The sequence below is a fragment of the Anomalospiza imberbis genome, chromosome 1, assembly GCF_031753505.1.
Source record: "Anomalospiza imberbis isolate Cuckoo-Finch-1a 21T00152 chromosome 1, ASM3175350v1, whole genome shotgun sequence".
In the NCBI taxonomy this organism is placed as follows: Eukaryota; Metazoa; Chordata; class Aves; order Passeriformes; family Viduidae; genus Anomalospiza; species Anomalospiza imberbis.
In genome coordinates, this window is record NC_089681.1 from 141,753,417 (window position 1) to 141,781,387 (window position 27,971).

Below are 27,971 nucleotides of genomic sequence, written 5' to 3' on the forward strand. Positions count from 1 at the left end.
GAGCTTTGAAGGCAAAGAGCAAGTCTGGAGGGGAGCAAAAGGAAAGATGATACAGGTGACATAAAACCTGGTATCTGGTTAAAGGCTTGGGAAGTCTCTCCCTCGTTTGTGTTGTGAAAATGGTTTGTTTTGTCTCTGTCATCCTTTGTCCCTGCTTCTTTGCCTCTCATCCACCAGGACTTGTTGTCACTTCTTGCAGCTCACCAGCGTTGACTCAGGTGAAGTGCTTTGTTTGTCTGTGCAAGACAGGAACTGTAATTGTTTCTGACTGTCAGGTTCTGAAGCGCCTGTATAGAAGTTTTCAGTAGTTATTACTAGGAAAAAAGCCTCTTTTCTCTATCATCTGTAGGCACATTTTTCCTGGTTTCCCTCTGCTGTGCAGCCCGAAGGTCACTGTGTACACCTGCTGATGTCCCATGCCAGCTGTGCCCCAGGCACAGACACATCTCTGCCTCCCAGGGGAGAAGTTTCTATTCTAAAACAGCTTCACTCGCAGGAGAGCTGCTTGTTAACGCTGTTGTCATCATATGAAATGCTGGTTTCTGTGTCCATCTCAGTAGTTATTTTTTTGATAGATCTGTGTAGCTTGTGTTGCTAGTTTAGGAAAATGATAGAAGAAAAAATTACAGTTTTGTTTGGGTTTTTTTTTAATCTGGAACAATGAAACAAGCAAGTGATTAATGTGGTGAACGATGTTCTCAGTATGTCTATGAAGATATATCAGTGTATCTCCAATTACTGTGCTTTTGTGCCAGTGACTCAGCAATAAGTAATCTGTAAAGTAATGAAAAGTAAACTCAATAAAAAGCAATCTGTGTACATTTCTGTCCTTTCTTGAGAGTACATGTTTATTATCAACATTCCTGTGATAACATTACATTTGCAGTTTATGAATGAATAACACAATATTAACATTAATACATAATGTTATGTTTTATGTAGTTAAAAGGATATGTAGCAGCCAACACATTGTTACAGTCTTCTTTTTTTTATTTTTTTCACTTTTGATGCTCTGATGCTTTCAAGTGGCTTTCACTCAAATCACCTTCACTCTTCTTTCTTTCAGCAAGCTCTGCACAGGGGAATGCTGTAAGATAACCCAGCCGCCCCATCGAAAAATATTAACTGTCCATTTGACCATTTGTGCTGTTAATGATATCACTATCACTAAGTGACAGGCCATCTGTCCTGTTCACAGGAAAAATCAAGCAAACAAGACTGAAATGCTGGAACTTGAGCTGAGAAGGAATCAGAGCAAGCCATGTCTCCAAGACATGTTAAATGTCATTTCTAGGCTTTTTATGGCATCCAGTCATAAACCCAAATCTATGGGCGAGCAATATGCCAGCAGAAGTCTTGCTGAGAAGTATTTAGCTATGGTAGTGTGCAGTTTCTAGAGGCTGGTTTTGAGGTTATTTTAGTTTGTTATCTGTGCATATCTAAACTGCCCTATCTGACCAGTTCACCTTGACATCTTGCCTGTGCTCCATAGCTACCCGGAATGTTTGTTGCTTGCTTTCTCTGCCCCTCAAGGGCTCACTGAGCCAGGCAGTTCCAGAGCTTGACTAGCACAGGAGCTGCTTCCCAGCGGCTGGAGCAGTCAGCGCGGGAGGGGAGCCGGTATTCCCGGCTCCCGGTGCCACGGGCTGGATCTGTGCGGCACAGTCCGAACCTCTTCAGCTCGAAGGATGCTACTGCGGATCGAAGACAAGCATGCAGCGTGCCAAAAAGCGCTGGTACTCTGCAGTCCCGGGCTTATGGCCGCCACCTGAAACACTCCCGGAGCCGAGCAGAACTTGGGTGCTGGAACTGTCTGCCACAAACACCGGCACATTTGTGGGAGCCGGTACTTGGGCACAGTGCTTCGGTTTTCGTGGGTGGGGGAAGAGACCATAAGCAGCGCTGAATGTTAGAAATATTCAGTCTTTAGACATTGGAATGTGCTGCCAGAGAGGTGGTGGAGTGCCAGTCCCCGGAGCTGTTTAAGCAAAGACTGGATGTGGCACTCAGTGCCATGGTCTGGTTGACATGGTACTGCCCGGTCACAGGCTGGACTCGATGACCTCAGCGGCCTTTTACAGCCTCACTGACTCTGTGATTCCTGTCGGAAGGCAAAGGCTTCCCCCTGCTCAGGGAGCCGGAGCCCGAGCCCGAGCCCGAGCCCGAGCCTCTCCTGTGCCGGCCGGGGGCACGGCCCGCCCGCCGCGCCGCCCCGCTCCCATTGGCCAGCTCGCCGCCGCTCCGTGTCTCTATTGGCCAGCGCCGCCCCGGGGCTGTGTCGCGATTGGCCGCGCACGCCTCTTCCCCGACCTGTCCCTGCTGGCACCGCCCCCCGCGCCGCAGTGGGGCGATCGGGCGATGCGGTGACGTCAGCGCCGGGCGGCGGCGCCATTGGCGGGCGGGGTGTGACGAGGGATGTGGCGCGCGCTGCGCCGGGCCGGGAGCGCGGCCCCTCGGAGCGGCCCCGGCGTGAGGGGAGAGCGGCGGGGGCCGGGCGCACGGAGCGCGAGGTGAGCGGGGAAGGGAGAGCGGGGCACGGGGACAGCTGCCGAGAGGGGCCACCCTGCCCCCCAGCCCTGCCGGGGCGCATCCAGAACTCCGTGTCCGGTTCTGGACTCCCCCGTACCCGGGAGACGAGGTCTGTCGGAAGGCAGCGAAGGTCATGAAGGTCAGAAGCAAAGGCTGAGGGAGCCGGGTCTGTTCAGCCTCGAGGAGAGACAGCTGAGAGGAGACAGCGTTAATATCTGTGAATGTCCACGGGAGGGTGCGAAGGGGAGGGTCCTCGTTGCTGAGCTAAGACCAGAGGCGCGGGGCAGGCACCGATGCACGGGAACTCGCGCCTGGGCGTGAGGAAGAACTCCTCTCCTGCCCGGGTGCCCGTGCAGAGGAACAGGCTGCCTGGAGTCGGTGTGGAGCCCCCTCCCCGGCGACACTCCAGAGCTGTCTGAATGCAGTCCTGTGCCGTGTGCTCTGGGATGACCCGGACAGAGCAGGGAGGTCACCAGGTGTCCCCTGTGGTCCCTTCCAGCCTGACCCAGTCAGGGATTCTTTGGGCTGCCGGGAGCACGCCCGCGGCAGCAGAGGCTGGGGGCAGGGCTGGTGTTGCTTTGGAGGTGCCTCGGTTTGAAACTCTGTTCCCGAGCCTTTAAAGACTGTGGAGAGGAGAAATCCTGGTGCACAGGATACCTGGCCTTAGCCAGAGCTGGTGCACAGCTTGAGCTTTGGAACTGGAATTCCTGCTACTGACAGCCCATAAAAATGTTAGGCTCAGCATGGCTGTCCTGCAGCAGCTGCAAGGGCTTCCTGAGAAATAAAAGTGCTTCAAGCACCTGTCAAGTGTTGCTATGTGATTTGTATTGTGGATAAGAAATTTCAGGAAACTAAAAGCATGTAAACCCTCTCAGAATAAAATTGGTATGCCATTTACAGCATGTCAGAGAAACAAGCCATTAGGTTATTTCTCACACTCTGCCCAGAACCTTATGGATGTTGTTTTTAGTGAATGACTCTTCATCATCTGTCTTCAGTAGAACGTGTGCTACCATCAGGATGCCTGAAGTAAACACAGATCACCTGGATGAGCAGCAGGTGCAGCTCTTGGCAGAGATGTGCATCCTTATCGATGAAAATGACAATAAGATTGGAGCAGAGACCAAGAAAAACTGTCACTTGAATGAAAACATTGACAAAGGTACAGCTTGCTTATCTCCTAATGGAACCATTAAGTTGATTAAATATTTTCAGAAGCGTAGTAGTGATTAAATTAAAGCCTTGATCTCAGGGGAGTGTTGGATCAAACCAGAGCAAGTACCTCCCCTTAGGCCCCTCCTCCTCAGCATAAAATATTTAATGTTAAAATTCTGCAGAATGGAGGAACACTCAATTGGAGGCAATTGCAATGGAGAGAATTGTGTGGTTGCACACACAAGCTTGACAAATATTTTTAATCACATTTTGAACATAAAGTGGTATTTTTTTCCTATTATGGATACCTGGTTCTGTATAGCTTTTTCTAAAGAATGCTGTTTGCTTCTTTGCTGAGTTCTTTTCAAGTAGAAAAGGATTTAATTTTAAAGTTGTTCACCCAGAGACCCAGAGTTCTTCTTCAAACACTGCTAACAGGAAAGGGTTTAACTGATTTTGGGTTTACTTGAGGTTGGTCAGATTCAACAGTCTCTCATGGTAGCGCGTGACCTCTTTTTATGTACTTTGGAAAAGCATCTTCCTCAAAAGGTGAAGAAAACAGCAATTATACTGTTTTTAATGGAGCCTGTTTTTGTTCTGCTTTTGCAGTTCTTGAAGGGTCTTGAAATGCAGTTTTTTAGGAATTTTTGAATCGTCTCTTTTTGATTGTAAATTTATGGGTGCCAAGTTCTCCTTGGAAGCTTGCCCAAATGTGCACATTCAGAATGGTGAACTGACTGAGTTTAGAAGAACTCCTCTGTTGCATTTTTGTTCTAGGAACTCTTCTAATTTCATATTTTGCATAAGCTGACTTAGAAACCTGAATAATAGCTTTTGAGTTATTTATCAAATCACTGGTTTTTAACACATATTAATTCTGTATTCTGTTATGTAAAAATGAGGCCATTATAAACCCTTAACTGTCTTCATATTTTTTCTTCTCTTCTATTAAATATCTCAGTTTTGTTGTTTGTTTGGGGTTTTCTTATTTTTAGGTTTACTGCACCGAGCTTTCAGTGTTTTCTTATTTAATACCGAAAATAAACTGCTGCTGCAGCAGAGGTCAAATGCAAAAATTACATTTCCAGGTTAGTATTGAAACACTGTATTTATATAAATGTTTTATTTAAATCAATATTTTAAAAAACATTTGTCAATCCAGTTCTGCATTATAACTCATTCTGAAGTTTTGGAATTTGCTACTTTACAGAGGACATACTTCCAATACTTTTGAGAGTTCAAAATACCTTGTGGGTGAAATAAGATAATGGAAATGCTTGTGTGTTGTTATAGATAATCTTGGGAAATGGTTGTTCCCTGACATGTTTGATCCTGTTCATGCAAGGGCAGAGGGTGTGGTGTTTCCCCCCTCTGCTGCAAGACATTTATTGGGTTGAAGAAATGGCTCTGGTGGCTGTGGAGAGTGTCCCATTGCACTGGTAAAAGCTGATGTGCAGCAGAGCCCTGGTGCCTGGGAGCTCTGTGGACCTTTGTCTGTGTTGTCTTAACAAGCACTTGTTTAACTCTGCCAGAAGTGAGGCTGTGTGGCCCAACCATGCAGTGCGTGACTTTTGAACGCTCCTGAACTATTACTGTCAAATGCAAATGGAGAGGCATAAAAATAAGGAGGGGAATCAAATAGAAGCAGCTTACATTGAGGCATGCTGGAGGGAGCATGAAGTCGTTTGTGGCAGAATTTTCAGTGGAAAACAAAATCAAGTGTTTCCAACTTGAAGAAGGAAGACCTTTTTCTTTTTTCCAAGGGAATCTTTACTTTAGAGATTTTTTTCAACCTTTTGTCTATAAAGGTCGAGCTCAAAAGCATCTAAAATAGTTAGAATATCTACAAACCATGTTTGAGCATTTTGACTGGAGAAGGAAAAAATGAAAAACAGTATGGATTGGTTGTCCTTTAAAGACAGGGATAAACTTTGTATTTAATTCTACTTACTGACAGCTGTTCTTGAAGCTCTGGGAATATTTTCATTATTCTGTTACATATGAATTCCCAAAAGTAATTTTAATTAGCATTTGACAGATAAACAAGGTCTTTACAGACTGGCTCTCTAAGTAGAAGTGTTGGGGATAAGAATGCCTGTCCTCATGTGTATCAAACACTAGCCTGCAAAGAGGTGCTTGGCAGAGGCAAATCCCAGTGCAAAATATGTAAAGGAAAGTAAGAGGTGTAAATATCCTCCTTCTGTAACCCTTCTCTGCAAAACAGAAATGAAGCTGGGATGATGTGTTGAGTAACTGGCCTTTGTCTCTGGGAGATTTTGGGGTTGTGGTTTTTTGTATTTTTTTCCCCAGGTCCTTATATGTGTCAAAAATGAACTGATTGAACTTCTTGCAGATTGTTTTACCAACACTTGCTGCAGTCACCCTCTAAGCCATCCACAAGAACTGGAAGAAAATGATGCCATTGGTGTTCGGAGAGCAGCGCAGAGACGACTGAAAGCAGAACTGGGAATTCCCATGGAGCAGGTAAAGAAAGGAGGGAGAAACAGGAATTCTTGGCAGCATTTGCCAGTTTACAGACCATGTCTGGCAGACAGAGTCAGTCTCAAACCAAAAAATGAACTTATCTATGGAGATGCAGAGAACTGAGTGAACTTCCAGAGATCCTTGGAGGGCAGGGTTACACTTGGTCTGTCAGTACGTGGTTCTGACCTTGGCTTCAGGTAGTTGTCAAGTGTTCTGCTTGGGAGGGGAGGGGTAGGTGCAAGTGTTTGTGTTCACCAGTGCTCAATGAGTGTGCAATAAAGTCTGGTAAATGTTATTTAAAACATACCATATAGGGGAAATACACTCCCAGTATTAGAGAGTGAGTCTGCCTAAAGAAATGCTGTGCAATTCATGCCATCAAACTGCTTTAAATTGTTCTTTTTTTCCTAGTAATTCTATATGAAAAAGTGCATTGCATCTGGGAACAAATAATTTCTAAGGAAGAGGATAATAGCTGATAAATTGTACTGCAATGCCCAGCAGTGCAATTCTCCTGGTCTGGCAGCACTTCTGACAAGTGTTTTGGTTTTAGGTACCTCCAGAAGAAATCTCCTACCTGACACGAATTCACTACAAGGCCAAGTCTGATGGCATCTGGGGAGAACATGAGATAGACTATATCTTATTTGTGCAGAAGGATGTGACACTGAATCCTGACCCCAACGAGATCCAAAGCTACTGCTATGTGACACAGAAAGAACTGAAACAGCTCTTGGACAAAGCTGCCAGGAATGAAGTTAAGATTACTCCATGGTTCAAGCTGATAGCAGAGACCTTTCTTTTTAAGTGGTGGGATAACTTGAATAACTTGAACAAATTTGTTGAGCATGAAAAAATACACCGGATGTAAATAGCTGGCATAAAAGGTGCTGAAGGCTAGCAGTGATGTGTTGTCTCATTAACACTGATAAATCATGATGTATGTGCAGAGACTTGGTCCACATGGAGCATGTTTAATTTATACAGATGTCATAGCCAGTGTTTTTTCTTCTGTCTTTTGTCACCTCTTCCCCCTCATCCTTGGTTCTCTTGGGCCTGTTAAGATCTCATGTGAAATGGGTAACAGCAGCATGAAACCCCTGGGTTCCTCTGCCTCCATTGCCTGGTGAAAGATCCTCAGCCCTTGTGTGCCCTGCACACCTGGGAGGGAGCCCAGGCACCTCCTGCCCAGCTCAGGCAGGAGGACTGGGGTGTTCCCACTGAACTTAACCACACCTTAAACAGTGATTACACATGACTGCGGGCTCTGCTGTGATGTTAAGGCTAATTGCCAGAGGAAAAAACAATTCAAAGTAATCAGGATTATTTTTAATTGCAGAAAACAAATCTCTTCCGCTACTGTACTCTATAATTAACCAAACCCATAAAAGCTTAAGTAATTGGTCTGCCTGTGTGGAGTAAGTTTGATTTTGAAGTGCTGACATATGTGTTAAAGCTTTAGATAATAAACAGTGCTTGGGGTTTTTTCCCCCACCAGGCTTTTCTGATTAGTTGATGGCTGAATACTGGACATCTCAAATTAAAAAAAAACAAACCACATTAATTACAGCAAATGTAAATGGTACCTGTCTAATGTCAGTAGTCTGTCTTTGGAGATGGGATGTGCACTAAATGGCTCTTCTCCCTTTTCCGGGAAATAAGGCATCTTGACACAAGAGCTTTTCTTTTCCTGTAATAGTCATTCCCAGACAACTCAAACCCACTGAACCCCAAAATTCAAGACTGACAATTTGTGAGCTAACACTGGGTCTTGATGTCAGTTAATTAGAAATTACCAGGGCTAATCCTTTTTGATCTTGCAGTCAATCAATTGCTAGTAACTTAAGAGGCTTTTTTCAATAAGCCAAATACTCAGGGGTGCTTCAATTTTAATTATGGACTGGGGGGATGGAGGGTCCTCAAAAACAGTTTGTGATTTCTTCTGTTAGCACACTACTCAAACTAGTTTTTAAGTCCTCCCAGAGCCTGATGAAATAGTATGTTTGTCATACCACTTACCATTACAAGTAGACATGATTGTAAGGATTCTGTGTCTGGATTTGGGGTAAAACTTAACTCTTGGTCAAAATTTCTCTTTTCTCATCCCTTTTGTGAGTGCAGCACTGAAGCTTCCTTGTACCAGCACCTCCAGTAGTTCAACACTTTGAGGTTTTAGAGCCAAGTTTGTTGTGTATTGGCCATAACTGATGTATTGTTTCAAAGCAAATAATATCAGGTGAGGGAACATTGATGTGATGTAGCAGCTTTCTTGAATTCAGTGCAATTAGCCATGATACCCAGCTGTAGGCAATGGAGAAGTTCTCAAATACTTTATAAATCTAACTATATAATTAAAACATCTTGCCTAAACCCTTGAACTGTTGTTTTCTTTCCAGATGTGAAGCCACATGGAGAATAATCTGTCTTTGCCACACACTAAGCAGCACCCTGCCCATTAAACACCACTGAAGCAGCATGATATGGGCAGGGCAGCAGGGCACAGAGCTACTGGAAAAAAGTTCTGTTTTTCTAGTTCAGCTTGGAGCAAAATCTGACAAAACAGATCCTGAAGTAGAAGCCCTGTGCATACAGAAGCTGAAAGAAAAGTTTTGCTTAACAGTTCCTTCAAGTCCCTCAAAAGTTTTTCTTGACCTTGGTCTTCCTTGTGGCATTACAGTATGCTTTAATTCTGAATTTATTACACAAAGTAGATGAGAGAAAGTCTATCAATTTACACATGCTGCAAAAGCTGACATCTGAAAGCCAGTTACTGGCTGTATTTCAAAAAATAGTGATTTGAGGTTTCTTTCTTTCCCCCTTTTTGGGGGGGTGTGCGTGTGTGTTAATTTTTAACATGGATTTGAGTGTATTGTTCGAGAAACACATTTATAATGCATCATTTTGCAAACCTCTATGTAACCATTGACCAAGTATGGACAAAAAGACAATATATTTTGCCTTGAGCAGAATTCTGTCTATCAGATCCTGAAGAGAAAATGTCTTGCTAAACCAAGGATGACAGTAGCATGTGCTTGGCACAGAATTTCAGTCTGATCCTCGTTCTCTACGTATCTGAAATGTATTAATGTGAAATATTCAAGGCTACAAGGCGTAACCTTCCCTGCCCCTGCTGTATTAGGTTATTACAGGCTGCAGGTCAGTACTAGAACTGCAGTTTCTCCTCCAGTCACCCTGGATCTCAGTGAAGTGGCTGCACTGCTCCTGTGCTTCCGTGCACAAACACAAACTTTGTCTAGTTCCGATGCTTTCCTGTTATTTTCCCACCCTTTTCAGCCTTCACCAGCAACATAAACTCATCACAAAGGATTACCAGCATGCAGCAATACAAACCTTACTGAACCCAGGCTTTTTTTATCAATGGTAGTTTAACAAACTGTTCACGTTTCTAGATTTAACCTCATTTTAAATTAGGTTTGTAGAGAAATGTAAACACTTTACTGATACATGAAAGTCAGGAATAAGAATATGGAAGAAAGTATTTTTTTTATGTCTGTTTATAAATGGTTTCTGCCACTAGAATTGAGAAATTTCTCTCATGGTATTTCTTGGAAGTGTAACATCAAGGTATTGAAATACTGAACTTGAAGTATCATAACCACTAACACAAAACACACACTTAAATATCAAGTATTACTAAAAAAGATGACGACTAGAAATTAGTTTTAATAAATTTAATTTTGATTTTGAATTTGATTTTTTGATCAGTTTTTAATTTTGATCCAGAAGACTGCTTATCTTCTCTGTGTTTTACCAGATTTTCTCTTCCCAGTCAGCAGATGTCTTGGCCTCAAGTTAAATATGTGCCTGTCTGCCTCTCCTTTCCTGCCCAGGCGATTCATTTTCTTTTGAGCTTTCTTTGCCATGATCTTAACCTTCTTCACCATCTATTTAAAAACAAACAAAAAACAAAGATGCAGAGTAACTTCCTCAGTAACTCAGGTAACAAACTTTACCTTTAAAAAAACCCACTAAGCTGGATGGTTTTATCAAGGACATTAACACCAACTCCAGAGCAGTGTCACTGTGACACTATCAAAGTGACACTAACCCTCCTTAGCAAAACCTTCCAGTACACTAACACAGGATCATGCTGTCCCTGAATTCCTCACTTACTAAAGATAGAACCACAGTTCGCAGAATTCTTTCTTCAGACTTGCATTTAAAGACAAGAATTAAAATGTACTTTTTTGGTCTATATTATTACATGTTATTTGTAAGAAGGAAGTAGAGAAAGAGAGTCCAAATTGAAAAGATGATCAAGCTGCAGGGAGACCAAGCACAAACTCTGGATAATCATAACCAGCCTACTCTGAAGGCTCCCAGGAGCTGGTCTAGGTACAGTCATGCTGGTTGAGCTGCCAAACAAGTAAAGACAGATAAATAACAAACCTTTTCATCCCGAAGGCCAGACACATCCCGTGGTGTGCGAGAGCAGCTGCGACTGCGCGACACCGACTTGGGCGTTTCAGACTCATCGCGTTTACGTTTCCTCGTGGTGCTGCGCGACCTCCTCACGTAATGTGCCTGAAAATGAAAACATCATTTGACCTTTAAAGCCAGAAACAGCCAGCTCATTTCTAATCAGAGTAATAGGAAAAACAGGAAGTGGCTTGCTGTGATAAATTATATTGGTTATGCCATAGTAACATAAAGATCTTGACAGCTGTTGGTCACTGCCTCTCTGTCCTACAGGAACACTCAAATTTCAGTGAATACTAGCTTTTTTCCCTCCACAATTACGAACTGGCTTTTTTCTTTGGGTGGAGTAGACTCAATAGTAATCAATAAAAAAATACAAATTAATGGATAGCAACAATTAAGCAATTTTGCAACAGCAAAATAGCAATGATGAAACCTACCCTGATTAATGTCCTGTGCACTGGGCACAGCCCGGAAGAATTTCAGACATGAAGACTGATCATGTTATAGCATAAGTATTACATTCCTACATTGCTCCTACATCAACATGGCATGGCAGCTCTGAGAACCATAAATGCTTGCTTCAGATGTGCAATGTTGACATTTCTTGTTTCCTAACTCCTTATTTAGCTGAAGAATTAGAGACCTCAAAATCCAGGGAGCTGTAATACTGCTGGATTTGCTGTACAAAATGTTCTGGGGGTTTCAAATTTCTGTTACAAAAAATGTCTCCTGAAGGCCAGTCTCTAATAAAGTACTTAATCTGTCTTACATTTAAAGATCCCAGCTGCCCTCAAAAACTTCAATTACAGCTCATGGAATTAATGAACTGTAAAAAGATAGGCCTGATCTGTCGCTATTACTATTTCTGACATAGTAGAGTCTCATCCAACAAAGCAGACTTAATAATTAAGAAGTATGCTTAGCTAACCCTGTTCTTGAATCCTACACAAATTCCAAGAAAGCAGTGCACATGCATGTATGATCTCTGATAAATGTTAGTTTTCCAGCTTATACAACCTGTTTTGATCACATTACTAAAAAAATTCCAGTACCAACTGCCTCATCTGCAATTACTAATTCACCCTTAATAGACCCCCACCTCTCTCTTGTGCCAACTATAATAAGCATTTCAACTGTGCTCAAAGAAATCTAAGTCTCTTTTAGACAAATGTGTTTAATTAGCAAAAACTTACATCATCTTTATTAGTCATGTCAAGTCCAAGATCAGTCATTTCTTTCTCTAACACCTTTCTCTGGACCTGTAAAAACACAGTTAAGAAAACATGTTTCTTTAAAAAAATCCTTCCACCTTACTTTTTGTCTTAATAAACCACCACAAGTCCATTATATTCACTATATATTTCTGGCTTTATCATATCCACAGGCAGGTTATTGACATCCTACCTTCACATTTCCTTTTTTGCAACTTTTATTTTTGCACACATAAATTCTGCTTCACAGGACTCCAGTGTCCCAACATTTCCTAAAGATGATGTAATTAGTTTGCCTTTTTTGGGGGAAGCTGACAAGGAGAAGTTGTTCAGTCAAAAATGTTTCCTTTTCTCCCAAAAGGCATACACTCTGGAGAAGGTAAGAGATCTTAGGGGCAACAGCAGCTAGATAAATTTTCTCAAAATGTCTAGTTACCAGTTTATTACTTTGCAATTGTCCTGGACTGGTCAGAAGAGATTCTGCCATCAAAAAGAATGATACCTGGCTACTAAAAAGACACATCACCTTTTCCAGAACAAATTTCACGTGATTGTGATTTTAAGTAATTGTCTAATTCTTATAATTCTTTGAATTTTAAGCAAACAGACAACATACAATGAAACAACCTTAATCAAATATGATTAAGTTAAACAAACTTAATCATATTGTTATAAACCTTTTCTGCAATATATATGGAGTTTTGCACAAGACTTACTTATGTGACACACAAAAAAAAAAGGGTTACTATCCCTCCTCAGCTAAGCAGTGACCAGAACTCTTGGGAGAACAGAAGGAAGCAAGCAGTGAAGGGGCCAAGTATGAACAAAAGCCATCAGTTCCATTACCTGACAGTGATACATGCTTTTATGATGTTGTTACATAGCAGCAAGATTTTTTTACAGAACATGTTCTCCACTCACCTTTTTAGCTGTTCTAGGCATTCTTGGACCATGAACATCTTTTTCCTTTGACTGCAGGATTTTCAGTTTCTTCTTTTCTCGTATCTTCCTTGCCAGTTGTCTGATTTCCATCATTTCTTCATCTTCACTTTCTGGTTCACTGTCATACTCTCCAGCAGCTTCTCTCAGCTCTTCTTCTTTCTCCAATTCTTCCAGTTTCTTAGATTTTGAAGAGGTAAAATGGAGATCAGATCCTCGAATTAGGATCCTCAACATTACATCTGTACATGGTCCTGGGCCATGACAGCACATAGGCCCTTCCAAGAAGGAACTACATTACCTGATAACCACACTAATGGGGCTGGTGACAGAGATTACTGTGAACCCATGAACACACTGCTGTGCAAACTAATGCAGACTCCACATTATCACCTGGCTAAATTTCTGTGGCTGCCCAAAGCTGCCCAGTGTGTGAAAGCAGCTGTACTGTCCTGTGAGCTGTGCTTGCTGTGCCATTTCTGGAAACAGACTCTGAAAAAACCCTTCTCTTCGGACATTCAACATGGGTCCAGAACACCAGCAATTCACAGGAACCCAGCTGCATAACTGGCAGGCTCCGTGGGCTGCACTCACCACTCCTCCCTAACAACCAGCAGGAAATCCAAACAGTGATTGTTATTAAAGAAAAATGCTACAAATTGAGCATTCAGTCCATTTCCTCCATAGACATAAATCTGATGGATGAACTTTGTATTATTAAAAATATATTAAATTTGACAGCTACATTCCTGTAGCTGTAGTCAAAGAACAAAGAAATATAACTTCTAGTGCAAACCTCATATTTTAGAATGGAACAGATGAGATCACCATCATTCTGACAAGCTGAAGCAATTTTCTATTCTTCTGAAATTCTGTCCTTTATCACTCAAAAACTAGTATCTTTGCCCAGGACAAGTGCAGACAATGCAAAACAAGAACAGGTTCTCACAATACATGATTTGTTTTTAATCTATAAATAGTAACTGACATTAAACAAATAAGAGATAAAGAGGAAAGAAAAGTAGAAAGCAATAAATGGAAAACTCACTCTCATTATATCAGGATCAATGTAGTCAAGTATATTATGGCCTTCCCATATCTCTGGAATCTTATCATATTTCTCAGATGAATTCATTAAGTCCCAGTATTCTTAAAAATACAACAAAAGTTGATAAAGAGACAAAAAATTAATTTAAATGAATATTCCATGACAAATAACAACACTCAGAACACACACACAAAAGAAGTACCCTATCCCTAAGACTTTGGCAGCACCTCTGCTATATTCAGAAATATTTCTGATCTCCATCCTACTGCCAAAGATTGCTCAGTTATGGCACGACTCACTGCCCCAAGACACGCCAGGCAACAAAAACCCAGCTGAAACACAATATATGCAGCTCTCTCTCATACTGATACTTTCTGAACAAAGAGTGCCAGAAATTAATGAACTACTACAATACAGAATGGAGAGAAAAAGTCACTTGAATCATCAGACCAACTGTTTCATGTCTGTGACTCCAAAATGGGAAACAACTGAGTAACATCACAAAACACATCACTAAAGATCACCAGTTCTGGAACAGAAGGATAGTATGCAATGAAATGGTGGCACTGGCAATCAGTTGAAAGGAGTCAGGTTTAGGTATTCCCCCTTAAGGCTGAAATAGCCACACTTTACTGTTTAGTAATAATCATGGTCATACCAATTCTTATCTAATACTTACTCTGCAGATCCAAAATATAATCATCTCCCATTTCAAGTTCAATATCTCTCTCCTGCAAAGACATACATGGCTTTAGATACCATCTAATTTAGAAGCTATGGAGTAACACAGCAAATTTAAAATCCAGCTGCTGATTTCTTGATTTAGAGATGCCACTTACCAACTTCCTCTTGGGAGTGTCTACTTCCATGCGTTTCTTACGAGCTACTACTCCTTCAGGTATAAAAGGCAGTCGCTCCTGGAATAAATCCACCCCAATAAAAAAAGGAGAGGTTCACATCAATTTTTTTACACTGCTATAAATCACCAGCTGCACTGTAATGTATTTCTGAAGAATACAAAATCCCAAGCTCCCAGCAGGAAAACTTCAGCATTTGAATCTTTTCGCAGATTAACGACGACAGAATTCTTATCCTACTGAAGAAGTATTGGGAAATACATTAAATAGTGCAAACATGTAGCCTACCTTGTTATCTCTTTTGTTTGGCATAGCCAAGTGTAATCTATTCAGTACTTCATTCACTTTGTTTCCTCTCATTTTAGTATCAACACGATGGGCCAACAGTCTGTCACAGGCCTGAAAGTGCACATGGCAAGGTAAGGTGAGGAACAAAGCCTTTTAGATACAGCAAATGATACTGCAGGCATTCAATCCCAAGTATCTGGCTTCACACCTTATTCTCTTTTTGTCTTATACCTCTAACTCTCAGGAAAGCATCAAATTATTTTATGTTAAAAGCATCATGGGAAGATGCATATGTGAATATGTATTTTTTTTAATAGGACTCAGAAAAAAAATCACAATTTAAAGAAAAAATTATTATGACATTATTTTCCATTCTCACCCAAGCTCACTGAGGTGCAACAAGGAAAACATTTTTAAAGTTTATCACTATAATGCAGTCTACCTGAGATTAAACTCATACAAGTGAAGCAAGATGTTAGCTGTTCATTTGGGATGAAACTAAGAGAATGCACCTACCTCTGTTTTAACTTGGATGACACCTTCTTCAGTCAGTGTACTTGTCTCTATTACAGAAAATCCTTCTGCTTCAAAAGCTTCAAATATTTTCTAAAATTGAAAAGTTTACACAAATAATGACATCCCGTGCATTTCTTAATATACCACAACACATAAACACCACAAATTTTAATCCAATATCAATACATAAAATGCACTACTATTTTATTAGAGGGTGTTTTGAAAAAGATGACAGAAAGTTTACAATTATAGTTCTATTTACTCTCTTTCTTATTTTATAAGCAAATAACTACTTTTTAAAAGGCACCTATAAATGACCTATAAGAGAAAAAGAAAAAAAGAGTGAGAGAAACACAAATTCTATGTTCTTTAGCCTGTACATACAATTGAATTACCTTTTATTGTAACTGTTCAGCAAGACCTCTTGAGTCTAGTGCTCACCATGCCTGTCACTGAAAGGATTATTGAGTAAAGCTATTGTCTAACTTCCAATTAAAGCAGTAATTGAAAGTTCTCACACCATCAGAGATTTCTGAAACCATTAAGAACCTGCTTTCTCTTTGGCATTTACAATATTCAGGCAAGGACTACATTAGACAGTGCTAAAGAAAGATGGGGTCAAGACCTGCAAAGCAATCTTCCACTGTACTATTAGAGCAGTTCAATAAAGAAAAGATAATGTAAAAGATTTTGCCCAATAAAAATTATAGCCATCCACAATGCACACACAATATTTTTGCAAACTTCAGAAGGCAAAGAGGTGAGAGAAGTATCCTAACCTGACTCTCTTCAGGAAGTTCTTCTTCAGGAAGTTCTGAAATCCTCTTCACATCGCATTTGTTTGCAACAATTATAAGTGGCTGATTAAAAGGCAAAAAAAAAAAAAAAATCTTAATTCAAGTTACCATGTTATAAACCCCTGGGGTTTGTTAATAATGTGAACAAAACTCACCTTGTTAGCAAACAATGGCTTAATATTTCTGAAGAGCTCCACCTGCTCCTCCAGGCTATGCCCACACTGCTCAGACACATCCATCACGTAGAGCACAGCAGCACGCAGATGTGCCAGGGCAGTGATAGCCTGCATCTCAATGGTGTTCCTGTCCTCCAGGGGGTGATCCAAAATACCAGGAGTGTCTACTACCTAAAATTAACATCATTAAGCCAGGTGTTACTGATCAGCTATTGCAGAACACATCTTTGATTGTTCATCTATATTTTTTAAGACGGCGACAGTTTTTCCTTTCAGTCACAAACAGAACTGCGAGCGCTGCCAAACTGAGAATGCAGAAATGGAAGAAGAATGAGGTTTCATAACCAACACTCCAAGTATTACAGAGGGAGGGAAAATGCTGTCCCTACCCAGCCCAGAATTTGAGAGTGATAAAAAGTGATCAGGCTTTAGTCAATAATTCCATTTCCCATCTTCCCTCCAATCGAAAACAGACCCGTGCATGTACATTTTTAGAACAGGTTTTGACTGCCGCTCTCACTTGGCACACTGCACTTTGCACAGCAGCTGTCAGACACAGCCTGTCTCATCAAGACACAAAAATGCAGCTCCCATGGCAAAAAGGCAAATCAGGCTATAACCAGCTCACTCTTCCAAGAAACTGCAAAATAGTAACAGTTCTTACCTGCCAACGTAGATACTTATAATCCATATGTCCCACAAAGAGAGATTTAGTGGTAAAGGCATAAGGCTGCACTTCTACATCTGCTCTTGTAACCTTAAAACAAGATTTAGTCACATATATTTATTTTAAATTTCCTGAAGTTGCACGTAGTATATCCTCATTATAATACACATCCTTTGCTACAGGGGAAAAAAAAAAGCTAAAATCTGGTTATTCTAGCTTCTCTGCAAGTATCTATCAGAAAATATGCTAATGGGATGCTATTTTGGAGAAGATAAGGATTTTTAAGAGTGAAATCTATCAAAACTTTCCATTTATTCCTTCAGGACTTTCATTCAATCTCTACTCACACATTTGAACTTGCTACTACTCACATTAGACACAGCCACAACTAAATCAAATTGTTTAGAAGTTACCTTATTTTAATTAACTTGTATCTCAAAATTATGGAAAAACCACTCACATACCTTATTTATAAAGCTGGATTTTCCAACATTTGGGTAGCCACACAGCAGAAGAGTTCGTGTATTGGGATCAATGGTTGGCAAACGAGACAAATGCTGTCGTACTGAAATGTTAAAAAGATTTTTTAAGTATCTCTGATAATTTAAGTTTTACTGAGATGGAATAACTATAGATATACTGAATTGTTTACCTAAAAATCTGTAACATCTCTGAAATAATATGATCATTCATTAAAGTATGTAATAGTTTGAATACTCCACAAGTATCTACATACAACAAAAATAAAATTTAAGAAATATTTAAGAAATGAAGACCACCGTCTTACAGCTAGAATGACTCCACCAAATCAGGCAACATAACCTGAAGGACTCATAAGTCTGAAGTTAAGTAGTAATGTCTGCAAAATTTTTAGCAACATTTTTCACATACGTGTTAGTGAAAAGAATGGTAAGTAAAAGCATGCCCGTGACTTTTAAACAAAGAAAAAAGTTTTATCACTGTCAGTAATACCATAAGGCTTAATAAATATTCAAACAGAAAACTATTTTGTTGAAAAATAAACATTAAGTATTTGGGGATTCAAAAACTATTCCTGCGTTTCCTGGGTCTGTAACCTGTACTAAACACATTCTTCTGCTACTAAGTGTAATGAACTTTGTATCCAATGCGTTTTTTAGCCCACGTGTAAACCAACCTTGCTCCAAATACTCCAGGCTCTGTTTCTGTCTCTTGATGATGGTGCACATGCGTCCCAGGGCCGCCCGTTTGAGCTGCTTGCAGCGGTACAGAGAGTCGCCGTACTTCATCAGCCGCACGTAGTCCTTGGCCACGCTGCGGGCACAGGAAAGCAGAATTCAGCCAACAATCCACCAGGCACACGCAAAACCAGAGAAATCAACGTCCCTTACTTGTCAATCAGATTCTTGGCAATGTTGATCTGCCCCAAAGCCAGCTTGTAGTGATCTTTGTCATACAGAACATTCATCAGGTCCGCGTAAAAAGGATGAATATCCTAAAACAAAAGCATGATGTTAAGTCTCATACTTTCTTACTCTAAGACTACTATTTCTTGCACATAGGTTCTTTCTTTTTTTCACCAGTACAGCAACACAAATGACACCAAAAGCCAATTTTCATTACTATCTTATGTTAGAAAAATAATCTGCTTGGTCATTAAATGCATGAATCCTAATTCCTCTGAATTTCTTCTGCAAACACATCTTTGACTTATTCATACAGAGTTTCCATTTGATTTTCTGCTTTCTAAAATACTTTGTATTACAACTCTGAAGTCTCTTTTTTTCAAAGTTAAAAACTACAAGTAGCCAACAGAAATTGTCTCAAAAAGGAAATTCATATTATAGCAGAAATATAGCAATACTATAAATCCCTTTTCTTTTCTGAGTGCTGCATGAAATTCTATACAAGACTGGACAAAACGGGATTTTTAATGCCCAAATAAATCCTCAGCTTTTCAAGGAAGTGGCATCTCCAGTACAAATCTTTTAAGTAGAGTATTTCAGCTAGCTATGTATTTACCTGCAGAAATTTCATCATGTGATGCTAAAAAAACCCCAGAAGATATTTCTGGGAATTCTGGAGCAACACTCCATGGGTATGAAATTATCACAAGAAACAATTTAATAGGTGAATAATTTCAGTCTGAGCAGAAAACTGCCCATAAAGAAGTCCCACTGGGACACGGATACAGTTGCAGTTATTGGAAGTTAATAATGTGTTTCTAACCCCACATTTTATGGGGCCGAGGACAACATTTATGTTGTCAAATTAACTCCTGAAGATGGAAAGCAATATGATGTATTATATTTCCTGGTGTTTCCTCGAGAAGACTGAACATAAGTACAGTTCCCATATGCCTACACACAGAAGAAACAAGTAGACACAATATACTTTAAACCTGTCTTAATTTGAAAGCAACTTCTTGCAAACCTATCTGATTAGCTAAAAGCTTGTAAAATCCAGCCTTTAATGACCATCCACCGCCACAAGTTAGACTTCTGCTCTCCACAGGAACACACTACTTTTGCAGTACAGGTTTTGCCTACTACTCACCATAATATCTACTTGAAATCAGCCAAACTGCCTACACAGAGAAATCAGCAAATGAGAAAACACTTACATCTAATTTCGGGAAGTCTGTTAAGATCTGAGTGAGTCTGTCATGGTAATTTTGTTGAGTATATTTGACTTTTCGCATATAAAAATGTCGAATCCGATGGATTTGATAATGTTTATGAATGACAGTTGGGGTCTTTCGCTGAGTCTTTGACAATGTCAAATCTATGAAGTCCTGCAATCGAGGAAACATGATTAATTACAGAAAACTCCAGTTCTTGTAAAGGTAACAATTTTATTTCGGTGGAGGAGGACGCTGTGAGAGAAGCGCATGCAGTTTGACACGCACGCCTGAGGGCAGGCAGGAAGAAGCAGGAGGCACGTTCCCTGTCCGGCTCCCATTGCCATGGGCCGCGGGCTGCCCTCGGCCCAGCCACACCGAGCCCTGCGGGGAGCCCCCTTCACCCTGCTTCGTTTAAAACTCCTTCCTCCGACTGGCAGACGACTTTATTTCGAAGCAGGGCGCTGCGATGAGTTTCGGCGTGAGGCGGGTTTGGAAAACAAGAGGGATTTTTGCGGGGGACGGCGCGGCGTTAAGGATGCGAGCTCAGGATCCTCTGTGACAGGACCCCCCGACACTGTGCGTGGTACGGGCCGCCGGCCGCGGCAGCACCAGCACGGGCGAGTCCACGGCTCCCGCGGGAGGGGGAGGAGGCGAAGGCCGACACCACGCCGGCACGGCCGAAGGGGCAGGAGGGCAGCGCGGTCCTCGGAAGCCGCCGAGCGGGAGGAACGGGAGGGACGGCCCGGTGCGGAGGGCACTGAGGGCAGAAGCAGGGGCCGGGGTAGGAACGGGGCAGCGCGGCCGTACCTTGGCAGACGGAACCACCGTGATCTTCTTGAAGTTGTAGAGCGCCATGGCCGCCGCCGCCGCCGCGCCACGCGCCGGAAAGGGAGCGCGCCCGGAGCTCTCGCGAGAGCTGCGCGCGTCCGGCCCCCGGCCCGGCCGGAACAGGGAGGGAGAGAAAGGGAGAGGAGAGGGAGGGAGAGAGAGGGAGGGGAGGGGAGGGGAGGGGAGGGGAGGGGAGGGGAGGGGAGGGGAGGGGAGGGGAGGGGAGGGGAGGGGAGAGGAGAGGAGAGGAGAGGAGAGGGGAGGGGAGGGGAGGGGAGGGGAGGGGAGGGGAGAGGAGAGGAGAGGAGAGGAGAGGAGAGGAGAGGAGAGGAGAGGAGAGGAGAGGAGAGGAGAGGAGAGGAGAGGAGAGGAGAGGAGAGGAGAGGAGAGGAGAGGAGAGGAGAGGAGAGGAGAGGAGAGGAGAGGAGAGGAGAGGAGAGGAGAGGAGAGGAGAGGAGAGGAGAGGAGAGGAGAGGAAGGGAGGAAGGAAGGAGAGGAAGGGAGGAAGGAAGGAGAGGAAGGAAGGAGAGGAAGGAGAGGAAGGAAGGAGAGGAAGGAGAGGAAGGAGAGGAAGGAGAGGAAGGAGAGGAAGGAAGGAAGGAAGGAAGGAAGGAAGGAAGGAAGGAAGGAAGGAAGGAAGGAAGGAAGGAAGGAAGGAGTGGAAGGGAGGGAGGGAGGGAGGGAGGGAGGAAGGAGTGGAAGGGAGGGAGGGAGGGAGGGAGGGAGGAAGGAAGGAAGGAAGGAAGGAAGGAAGGAAGGAAGGAAGGAAGGAAGGAAGGAGTGGAAGGAAGGAGTGGAAGGAAGGAGTGGAAGGAAGGAGTGGAAGGAAGGAAGGAAGGAAGGAAGGAAGGAAGGAAGGAAGGAAGGAAGGAAGGAAGGAAGGAAGGAAGGAAGGAAGGAAGGAAGGAAGGAAGGAAGGAAGGAAGGAAGGAAGGAAGGAAGGAAGGAAGGAAGGAAGGAAGGAAGGAAGGAAGGAAGGAAGGAAGGAAGGAAGGAAGGAAGGAAGGAAGGAAGGAAGGAGAGGAAGGAAGGAGAGGAAGGAAGGAAAGGAAAGGAAGGAAAGGAAAGGAAGGAAAGGAAGGAAGGAAGGAAGGAAGGAAGGAAGGAAGGAAGGAAGGAAGGAAGGAAGGAAGGAAGGAAGGAAGGAAGGAAGGAAGGAAGGAAGGAAGGAAGGAAGGAAGGAAGGAAGGAAGGAAGGAGAGAAAGGAAGGAAAGGAAGGAAGGAGGAAAGGAAGGAAGGAAGGAAGGAAGGAAGGAAAGGAAGGAAGGAGTGGAAGGAGAGGAAGGAAGGAGAGAAAGGAAGGAAGGAAGGAAGGAAGGAAGGAAGGAGAGGAAGGAAGGTGGGTGAAGGGGGGGCGGCTGCTTGGGTTGCGTCTGGGTCTTGCCAGAGAAGCACTTGACCGCGAGCAGTGTTCTAGCAATCGCTCCCTGCTGTGATGATTCGGGGCAGACGTGGCTTGAGCCCCGCAGGGCCGAGAAGGCAAAATGCACCCTCACCCTGGTGACCGATGAGTAAAGGCAGTGAAAAATGCATATTTTATGATTGGCTTTTCGCAAATGTTAAATTGAATACTATATGTATTATGTTATATTGATTAGAAGTGCTGTATTAACATTTTAATAGTATGGTAAATGTGGTTTTGTGGTTAAAATAGAAACTATGTATGTGGGGTTTTTTTGAAAGAATGAGATACTCGCTTTAGGAGAACAGTCCCAAAACACCTAAATCTTCCAGAGAAGAGGAATTTATGGTTCTATGATCAGAAGAAGCTAATTTCTTCAGGCCTTGCTCAGACTCGAAGACGCCATGGGGATTAGAAGAAGGAGTTGACATATTCCAGACAGAGTTTCTTATTTTAAATAGAATGTATGCATAACCATGAAGTATGTATGAATATGCATCAGTGTATGGTTTTTAAGGGTTATCCCTTTGTTCACAAAACATGCTTGTCGGGGCTTAAGTGCCCGAGAGCATCCGGACATCCGTAATTCTTTGCTTTTTATTGTCTTGTAATTGTCCTAACTCTAAATTTTCATTACTCTAATTGTATTACTATTTTTATAACTATTTCATTATTATTAAACTTTTAAAATTTTAAAAACCAAGTGATTGGCGTTTTTCACAAGGCTGATTTCCATTAGCACGAAGGAGCTAGTAACAGGGAGAATAAGGATGGGGAAAGGGACCCCGAAAGCCTTGCGGGGCCCACGAGTGGCGTCCCCCCAGGCTGTCACAGCTGGCAGTCAGTGCTGTGGTCCAGGAGAGGCACCCACCAGATGGATCTCCAGGAGCAGCTCTGGGTCACCCGGGATACCTGGAAGAATATCTTGGGATTGTGCAAGAATCACGGAATCACAGAATCTGTTAGGTTGGAAAACACCTCTGAGGTCATTGAGTCAAACACCACCATGTCAACTAAATGCCACTTTGCCATGTCCCTAAGTCTTCAAACACTTCCAGGGACAGTGACTCCACTGCCTCTCTGGGCAGCCTGTTCCAGTGTCTGATCATCGTTTTTCTGAAGCAATTCTTCCTAATGTCCAACCTGAACTGCCCCCAGCACAGACTGAGACTATGTCCTGTTGTCCTGTCACTGGTTGCCTGGGATAAGAGGCCGAGCCCCCCTGGCTGCTCCTTCCTTTCAGGGAGTTGTAGAGAGCAATAATGTCCCCCTGAGCCTCCTGTTCTCCAGGACAAACACCCCCAGCTCCCTCAGCTGCTCCTCATGGAACTTGTGCTGCAGACCCTGCTCCAGCTCCATAGCCCTTCTCTGGACACAATTCAGCACCTCATTGTCTTGAAAGACATGTGGGATGTTTAGAGGAAGAATGAAAGCTGTGAAGACCAAGGGATTAGTGTTGATAAGGGAGGGAAAGGTGTGGGGAAATGGAGAGAAAAGGGGATAAAAGAGGCTGGTAGCACACCATGGTCTACAAATGTCTACTCATACCCTGCACATCCTGTCACTACAGTCTGCCCTTTTTACTAAACTCCATTCCTGACCATTTTCCAGATTGAGAGGGCTCTATGTTCTGTTCCTGTGAGTATGAAGCCAAGTGCCTGCCACAGGAAAAGAGGTAGAGATCCATGGTGGCCATGTTTCTGGGGTGCCAGGAACTGGAGGGATCGTGGTACGTGCACACTGTGTATCAGTGTACATGTGCATGCATACACGCATACTCAACAGGCTGAGAAACTTGGGGCTGTTCAGAGGAGGCTGTGTGGAAACCTCATAGGAAATTTCCAGTGTCTAAAGGGGGCCTACAGTGAAGCCAGAGAGGGACTGCTTGTGAGTGAGTGATAGGACAAGGAGTAATGAGTACAAACTGAAAAAAAGGGGAAATTTAAGTTATATATTAGGAAGAAATTCCTCACAATGAGGGCGATGAGACCCAGAACAGGTTGTCTGGAGAAGCTGTGGCTGCCCCAGCCCTGGCAGTGTTCAAGGCCGGGTTGGATGGGTCTTTGAACAAGTTGGTCTGGGGGAAGGTGTCGCTGCCCATGGCAGGGGGTTGGAACGAGATGATCTTTGAGGTCTCTTCCAACCCAAACCACTCCAAACTCACTCCCAGTGAGTGCAACTGGGAGAGCAGGGGCTCCAAGGGGCCAGAATGATCCAGGTGTCGAGGCTCTGTGTGGGTGGACACATGCACAGGAATATCTGGACTGGGTGTGTGTGTTCCCACTGCAGGTACATGCTCAGGCTTCCTCTCAGCTGGCTCTGTGGTCATGGGGCTGCAGCAGCCTCACCTCCATCAGGCTGATGAATTCCTAACCCAAAACAAACACACTCTTACTTTACTCTTTATTGTTTTTCCTTAATGTCTTTTTTTTTCATAGTAACTTTCAGTGACTTGTATCATAATTAATTGTAAATCCTTTCAGATAAAGACAAAGCATGAGTGAATTCTGGTGCAGTGTATGAACTTGACTGTACTTTGTGCTCTAGGGCTTTTTGTGTATCTTCAGCAAACAAGAAATCCAGATATCTAAGATACCTGAATGTAGGCACATCCTGCAGTTTGCATGTCTATCCCTGTTTTCTACTTGACAGTAAGCTGGCATGCACATCAGTTTTAAATAAATTGCAAATTACTTGATACTCTTTGGGAGGCAAACTAGATTAAAAATTAGGAATTCCCTTGGCTTCCACACTGGCTTGGGTTTTTTTCTCTCCACACAAAACATGACATTTTTCACTTGAGAGAATTTAGCTATGTGTTAATCTGTCATTGCACATATTTTTACAGTACTAGAAATTTAAATGCATAAGTCCTTTTAAATTTATTTTATTTAACTGTGCTCCTGGTTTTGCTGAAATGCTCCAAACAGCTGTCCAGTGCAGTGGAAACTTGTAAGGTATTTGAAAAGTAAGAATTCATTTTATCACCCAGACAGTAGTTAATCCTTTCCAGTTAACTTTAGTAATGACTGCATGAGCACTACTGGATGATAAACATGCTCTTAGAGCCATTCCTGTCTGCAGTCTCACAGTGGGGCTGCAGCTGCCCTGTTCTGAAGGGGTGTGCAGCTTCCTAAACATTTTGATATGACCACTTCAGTCTGCCTTCTTGAAGCATTCTTGAGCAATGAGATTTGACTTCACACTTTATTTATATTGTATTTTGCAAATACGTCATTTTATGGAATAGAAGGAGCTCTTCTCTAAGTATATCCCTACATTTCCCCAGTTTCTGGAAAGATCCTTCCATGAGGTGGGTAGGGACACTGAGACTGCCCAGCAGCTGGGACCAGCAGACTCAGCCTTCCCCAGTCCATGGCACTTTTACATGTGAGTGCCCAAGGCCCACATGCCCATTGCAGGTACTCCAGACTCACATGCAGACATGCCCTGTGCACCCCCCATGAAACTGATCCTCAATATTCAGATTATCCAGGAGCAGGCCCTGGCATCCCCGCTCTTACACTGCCCGTACATTCTTGGACAGTTTTCAAGAGAATGAATTCCAAGACAAAATTTGGGTACCATTCTAGACATTGTGTCCTCTCGTTCCAGAAGCCAGGAGAAGTAAGACCATGTCAAGTTATGTTTCTTTTGGACCAGAAAATTCCTTATCCTAGCTGGTTTTCTACACTCAGACATTCCCATTCATACTTATGATAAATTTCAGGCATGTAACACTTAATCTCTATTTCATGTTTAAAACCCCATTCTAGTAGACTGTAATTCATATCAGTTTGAAATTGAACAACACAAAATTATTCTTGTACATTGTGCAGGGGTGACTAATGGCACCAGCAAGGCTCAGACCATGTGCTGTGCCAATCTACCAGAGAGGAACTTCCAAAAACAGGCACAAGAATGGATAAGGCCCAGGGAGCCACCCAAGCATTCCTCTGTGAGAAATGCTTCTGCAGAACACATGCATGAATTTGCATTATGACTAGATGTGGCATTACAGAATCAGTCAGGTTGGGAAAGGCCTCTGGGACCACTGAATCCAACCTTTGACCCAACAACACCATGTCAACCACACCACGGCACTGAATGCCACCTCCAGTCTTCCCTTAAACACCTCCAGGGACAGTGACTCCACCACCTCCCTGGGCAGCACATTCCAATGTCTAATCACCCTTTCTGTGAAGAAATTCCTCCTAATGTCCAACCTAAACCTCAACCAGCACAGCTTGTGGCCATGCCCTCTCCTTCTGTTGCTGGTTGTCTGAGAAGAGACTGACCTGGCTACAGCCTCCTTTCAGGCAGTTGTAGAGAGTGACAAGGTCACCCCTGAGCCTCCTTTTGTTCAGGCTAAACATCCCCAGCTCCCTCAGCTGTTCCTCATATGACTTGTGCTCCAGACCCTTCCCCAGCTTCCTTGCTCTCCTCCTGTTTCTGTAACAGAAGAAAGCTTTTCAGAGGGGTTATTTGATAACCTGTTGGTCTGGCAGCAATATGCTCACCTTTTGATTTCAGCACCTTAAAACCCAGCTAACAGGCTAGTCAGAAAACGGTACTTCTGGAAGCAATTTTGCTTCAGTTTAATTTCTTGGTTTTGAAAATCTGCATATCAGTAGCCAAGTTGAAGAAAAATATTCAGTCCCACTCTGGTCCTCACAATGAAAAGGCATAGCCACAAACAGACCTGGCAGCTTCCCTAACATTTTGCTCTGTAAATTGGATGCAAGAGGTCAGGGCCAAGAGACACTGGTAGATGCTAGGTACAAAAAACTACTGCTTCTTCTCTAAGCAGCTCCTCCAGGCTTCATCAGAGAACATCGATCTCTGAACTACCAACCCAGAAGTATCACATTAAATACAGAAAATAAAGCTATAAACAGGCAATAGTGCTTACACTTATCTGCAGTATCTGAAATATCATGAGCACGATTTTATTTTGAAATGGTGTCATTTCATATCAGCGCACAAAAGGCACATCACACGAAGGGGAAGTTCCAAAATTGAATTATTAAGTATCAGACTCTCTTACTAAATTATCATTACAAAGGGCATGCATGGTGATGGATCAAAGAACTTTGGAGAGTGACAATACTGCCCCAGAAGAGTAATGCTATCTAATGCATCTCAGGAACATGGCTGAGGCACACTCAGGAATACACTCAGGAATACAGTATTAATAGCTGTAGTTACTGTGTAATCCTGGGAAAACTTTGAAGTTGTTTAAGGAAGTACAACAAAGACACACCATGTTTTGTCTTTCCCAGCTCTTCCTCTTTATGGTTGTTGGGGGAGGAGACAGCTTTACCAGAATGGAGATGGGGGAGTATGTCCTTTTGTTCCGTGATTTGCCCTGGCAGCATTACAGAGAACAGCAATGGCGAGTGGAGAATTTGCTCTGTGTCTGGCAGCTCCTGCTGGAGTCTACTGGGGATGGCCTTGTGGAGGGAACACCCACAGCATCAGGATAAGCAGGGGCACGTGGTGCTGCTGGGGCAGGGAACAGAGGCGTGGGCAGGAAAGGGCTCATGGACCGCTGCCTTCTCCTGTCCTCTGTGGGCATTCAGCCAGGAACACAGCTGGGAGAGTCCTCTAAAAGAGCCCCAGGTGGAGCTTCTGAAGCGTCTTGTCTCACCGTCCCTTCCCCAAGGAGTCGACAGCCAAACTGAAAGAGTGGAGATCTTCAGCAGATCATACTGAAAGCTGCTACACTATACATTCCTGATGCTAAAAAAAAAAAAAAATCCCCTGGAACCGTCTGAAGTTTGGTGATTCTTATGGTCAGGAAAGAGTTGCTTTGCTGATCTTTCTGAATATGGACACAGTCTTAGAGCTGGCAGGGTTTTGTCATGCTTTAAGGAATAGGTAATTCTTCTGCAAAAATAGTGCCTCATGTCAGCCTTGTCAATGCTCGGGCCCCGACACAGTGGCACCAGTGGGTTACATTTTCAAAATAAGCCACATCCAGGCTTCCTTTACTTGAAGAAAGTGCTCACAGTGTACAGTGCAACAG

At 43.0% G+C, this 27,971-nt stretch overlaps 2 protein-coding genes across 3 annotated transcripts; one reads left to right on the forward strand and one right to left on the reverse strand.

Moving 5' to 3' along the window:
• Window positions 1–2,364: 2,364 nt before the first annotated feature.
• Window positions 2,365–8,214, forward strand: IDI1 (isopentenyl-diphosphate delta isomerase 1). Of its 2 annotated transcripts, none has more exons than XM_068174173.1 (5): window positions 2,365–2,510; window positions 3,531–3,691; window positions 4,680–4,772; window positions 6,038–6,168; window positions 6,722–8,214. In XM_068174173.1, the coding sequence occupies exons 1-5, from the start codon at window positions 2,416–2,418 to the stop codon at window positions 7,037–7,039; spliced, it is 798 nt and encodes a 265-aa protein (XP_068030274.1). In that variant the 5' UTR covers window positions 2,365–2,415; the 3' UTR covers window positions 7,040–8,214. The 2 variants fall into 2 exon arrangements, with proteins under 2 accessions (XP_068030274.1, XP_068030265.1); XM_068174164.1 differs by having other exon boundaries at window positions 2,373–2,510; window positions 3,528–3,691.
• Window positions 8,215–9,845: 1,631 nt separating this feature from the next.
• On the reverse strand, window positions 9,846–20,659 carry GTPBP4 (GTP binding protein 4). The gene is made up of 17 exons (XM_068174150.1): window positions 20,520–20,659; window positions 19,713–19,883; window positions 18,481–18,584; window positions 18,267–18,403; window positions 17,575–17,675; window positions 17,108–17,200; window positions 16,423–16,614; window positions 16,250–16,330; window positions 15,471–15,560; window positions 14,955–15,065; window positions 14,649–14,726; window positions 14,489–14,540; window positions 13,810–13,910; window positions 12,744–12,941; window positions 11,805–11,870; window positions 10,579–10,713; window positions 9,846–10,073 (listed from the first exon to the last, which is right to left on the reverse strand). The coding sequence occupies exons 1-17, from the start codon at window positions 20,565–20,567 to the stop codon at window positions 9,921–9,923; spliced, it is 1,911 nt and encodes a 636-aa protein (XP_068030251.1). The 5' UTR covers window positions 20,568–20,659; the 3' UTR covers window positions 9,846–9,920.
• Between the last annotated feature and the right edge of the window lie 7,312 nt (window positions 20,660–27,971).

What these genes read in the sequence shown, in the direction of transcription:
- IDI1 (XM_068174164.1), top strand. Translation starts at nt 2,416, where the DNA reads ATGTGGCGCGCGCTGCGCCGGGCCGGGAGCGCGGCCCCTCGGAGCGGC. An exon ending in CCGGGCGCACGGAGCGCGAG is followed by an intron (nt 2,511 to 3,527) that starts GTGAGCGGGGAA and finishes ATCTGTCTTCAG; the next exon opens with TAGAACGTGTGCTACCATCA. An exon ending in TGCAAAAATTACATTTCCAG is followed by an intron (nt 4,773 to 6,037) that starts GTTAGTATTGAA and finishes AACTTCTTGCAG; the next exon opens with ATTGTTTTACCAACACTTGC.
- GTPBP4 (XM_068174150.1), bottom strand. Translation starts at nt 20,567, where the DNA reads ATGGCGCTCTACAACTTCAAGAAGATCACGGTGGTTCCGTCTGCCAAG. An exon ending in TCATCCAAGTTAAAACAGAG is followed by an intron (nt 15,066 to 15,470) that starts GTAGGTGCATTC and finishes GTGCACTTTCAG; the next exon opens with GCCTGTGACAGACTGTTGGC. An exon ending in ACATGACTAATAAAGATGAT is followed by an intron (nt 10,714 to 11,804) that starts GTAAGTTTTTGC and finishes TTTCATTTTCAG; the next exon opens with GCACATTACGTGAGGAGGTC.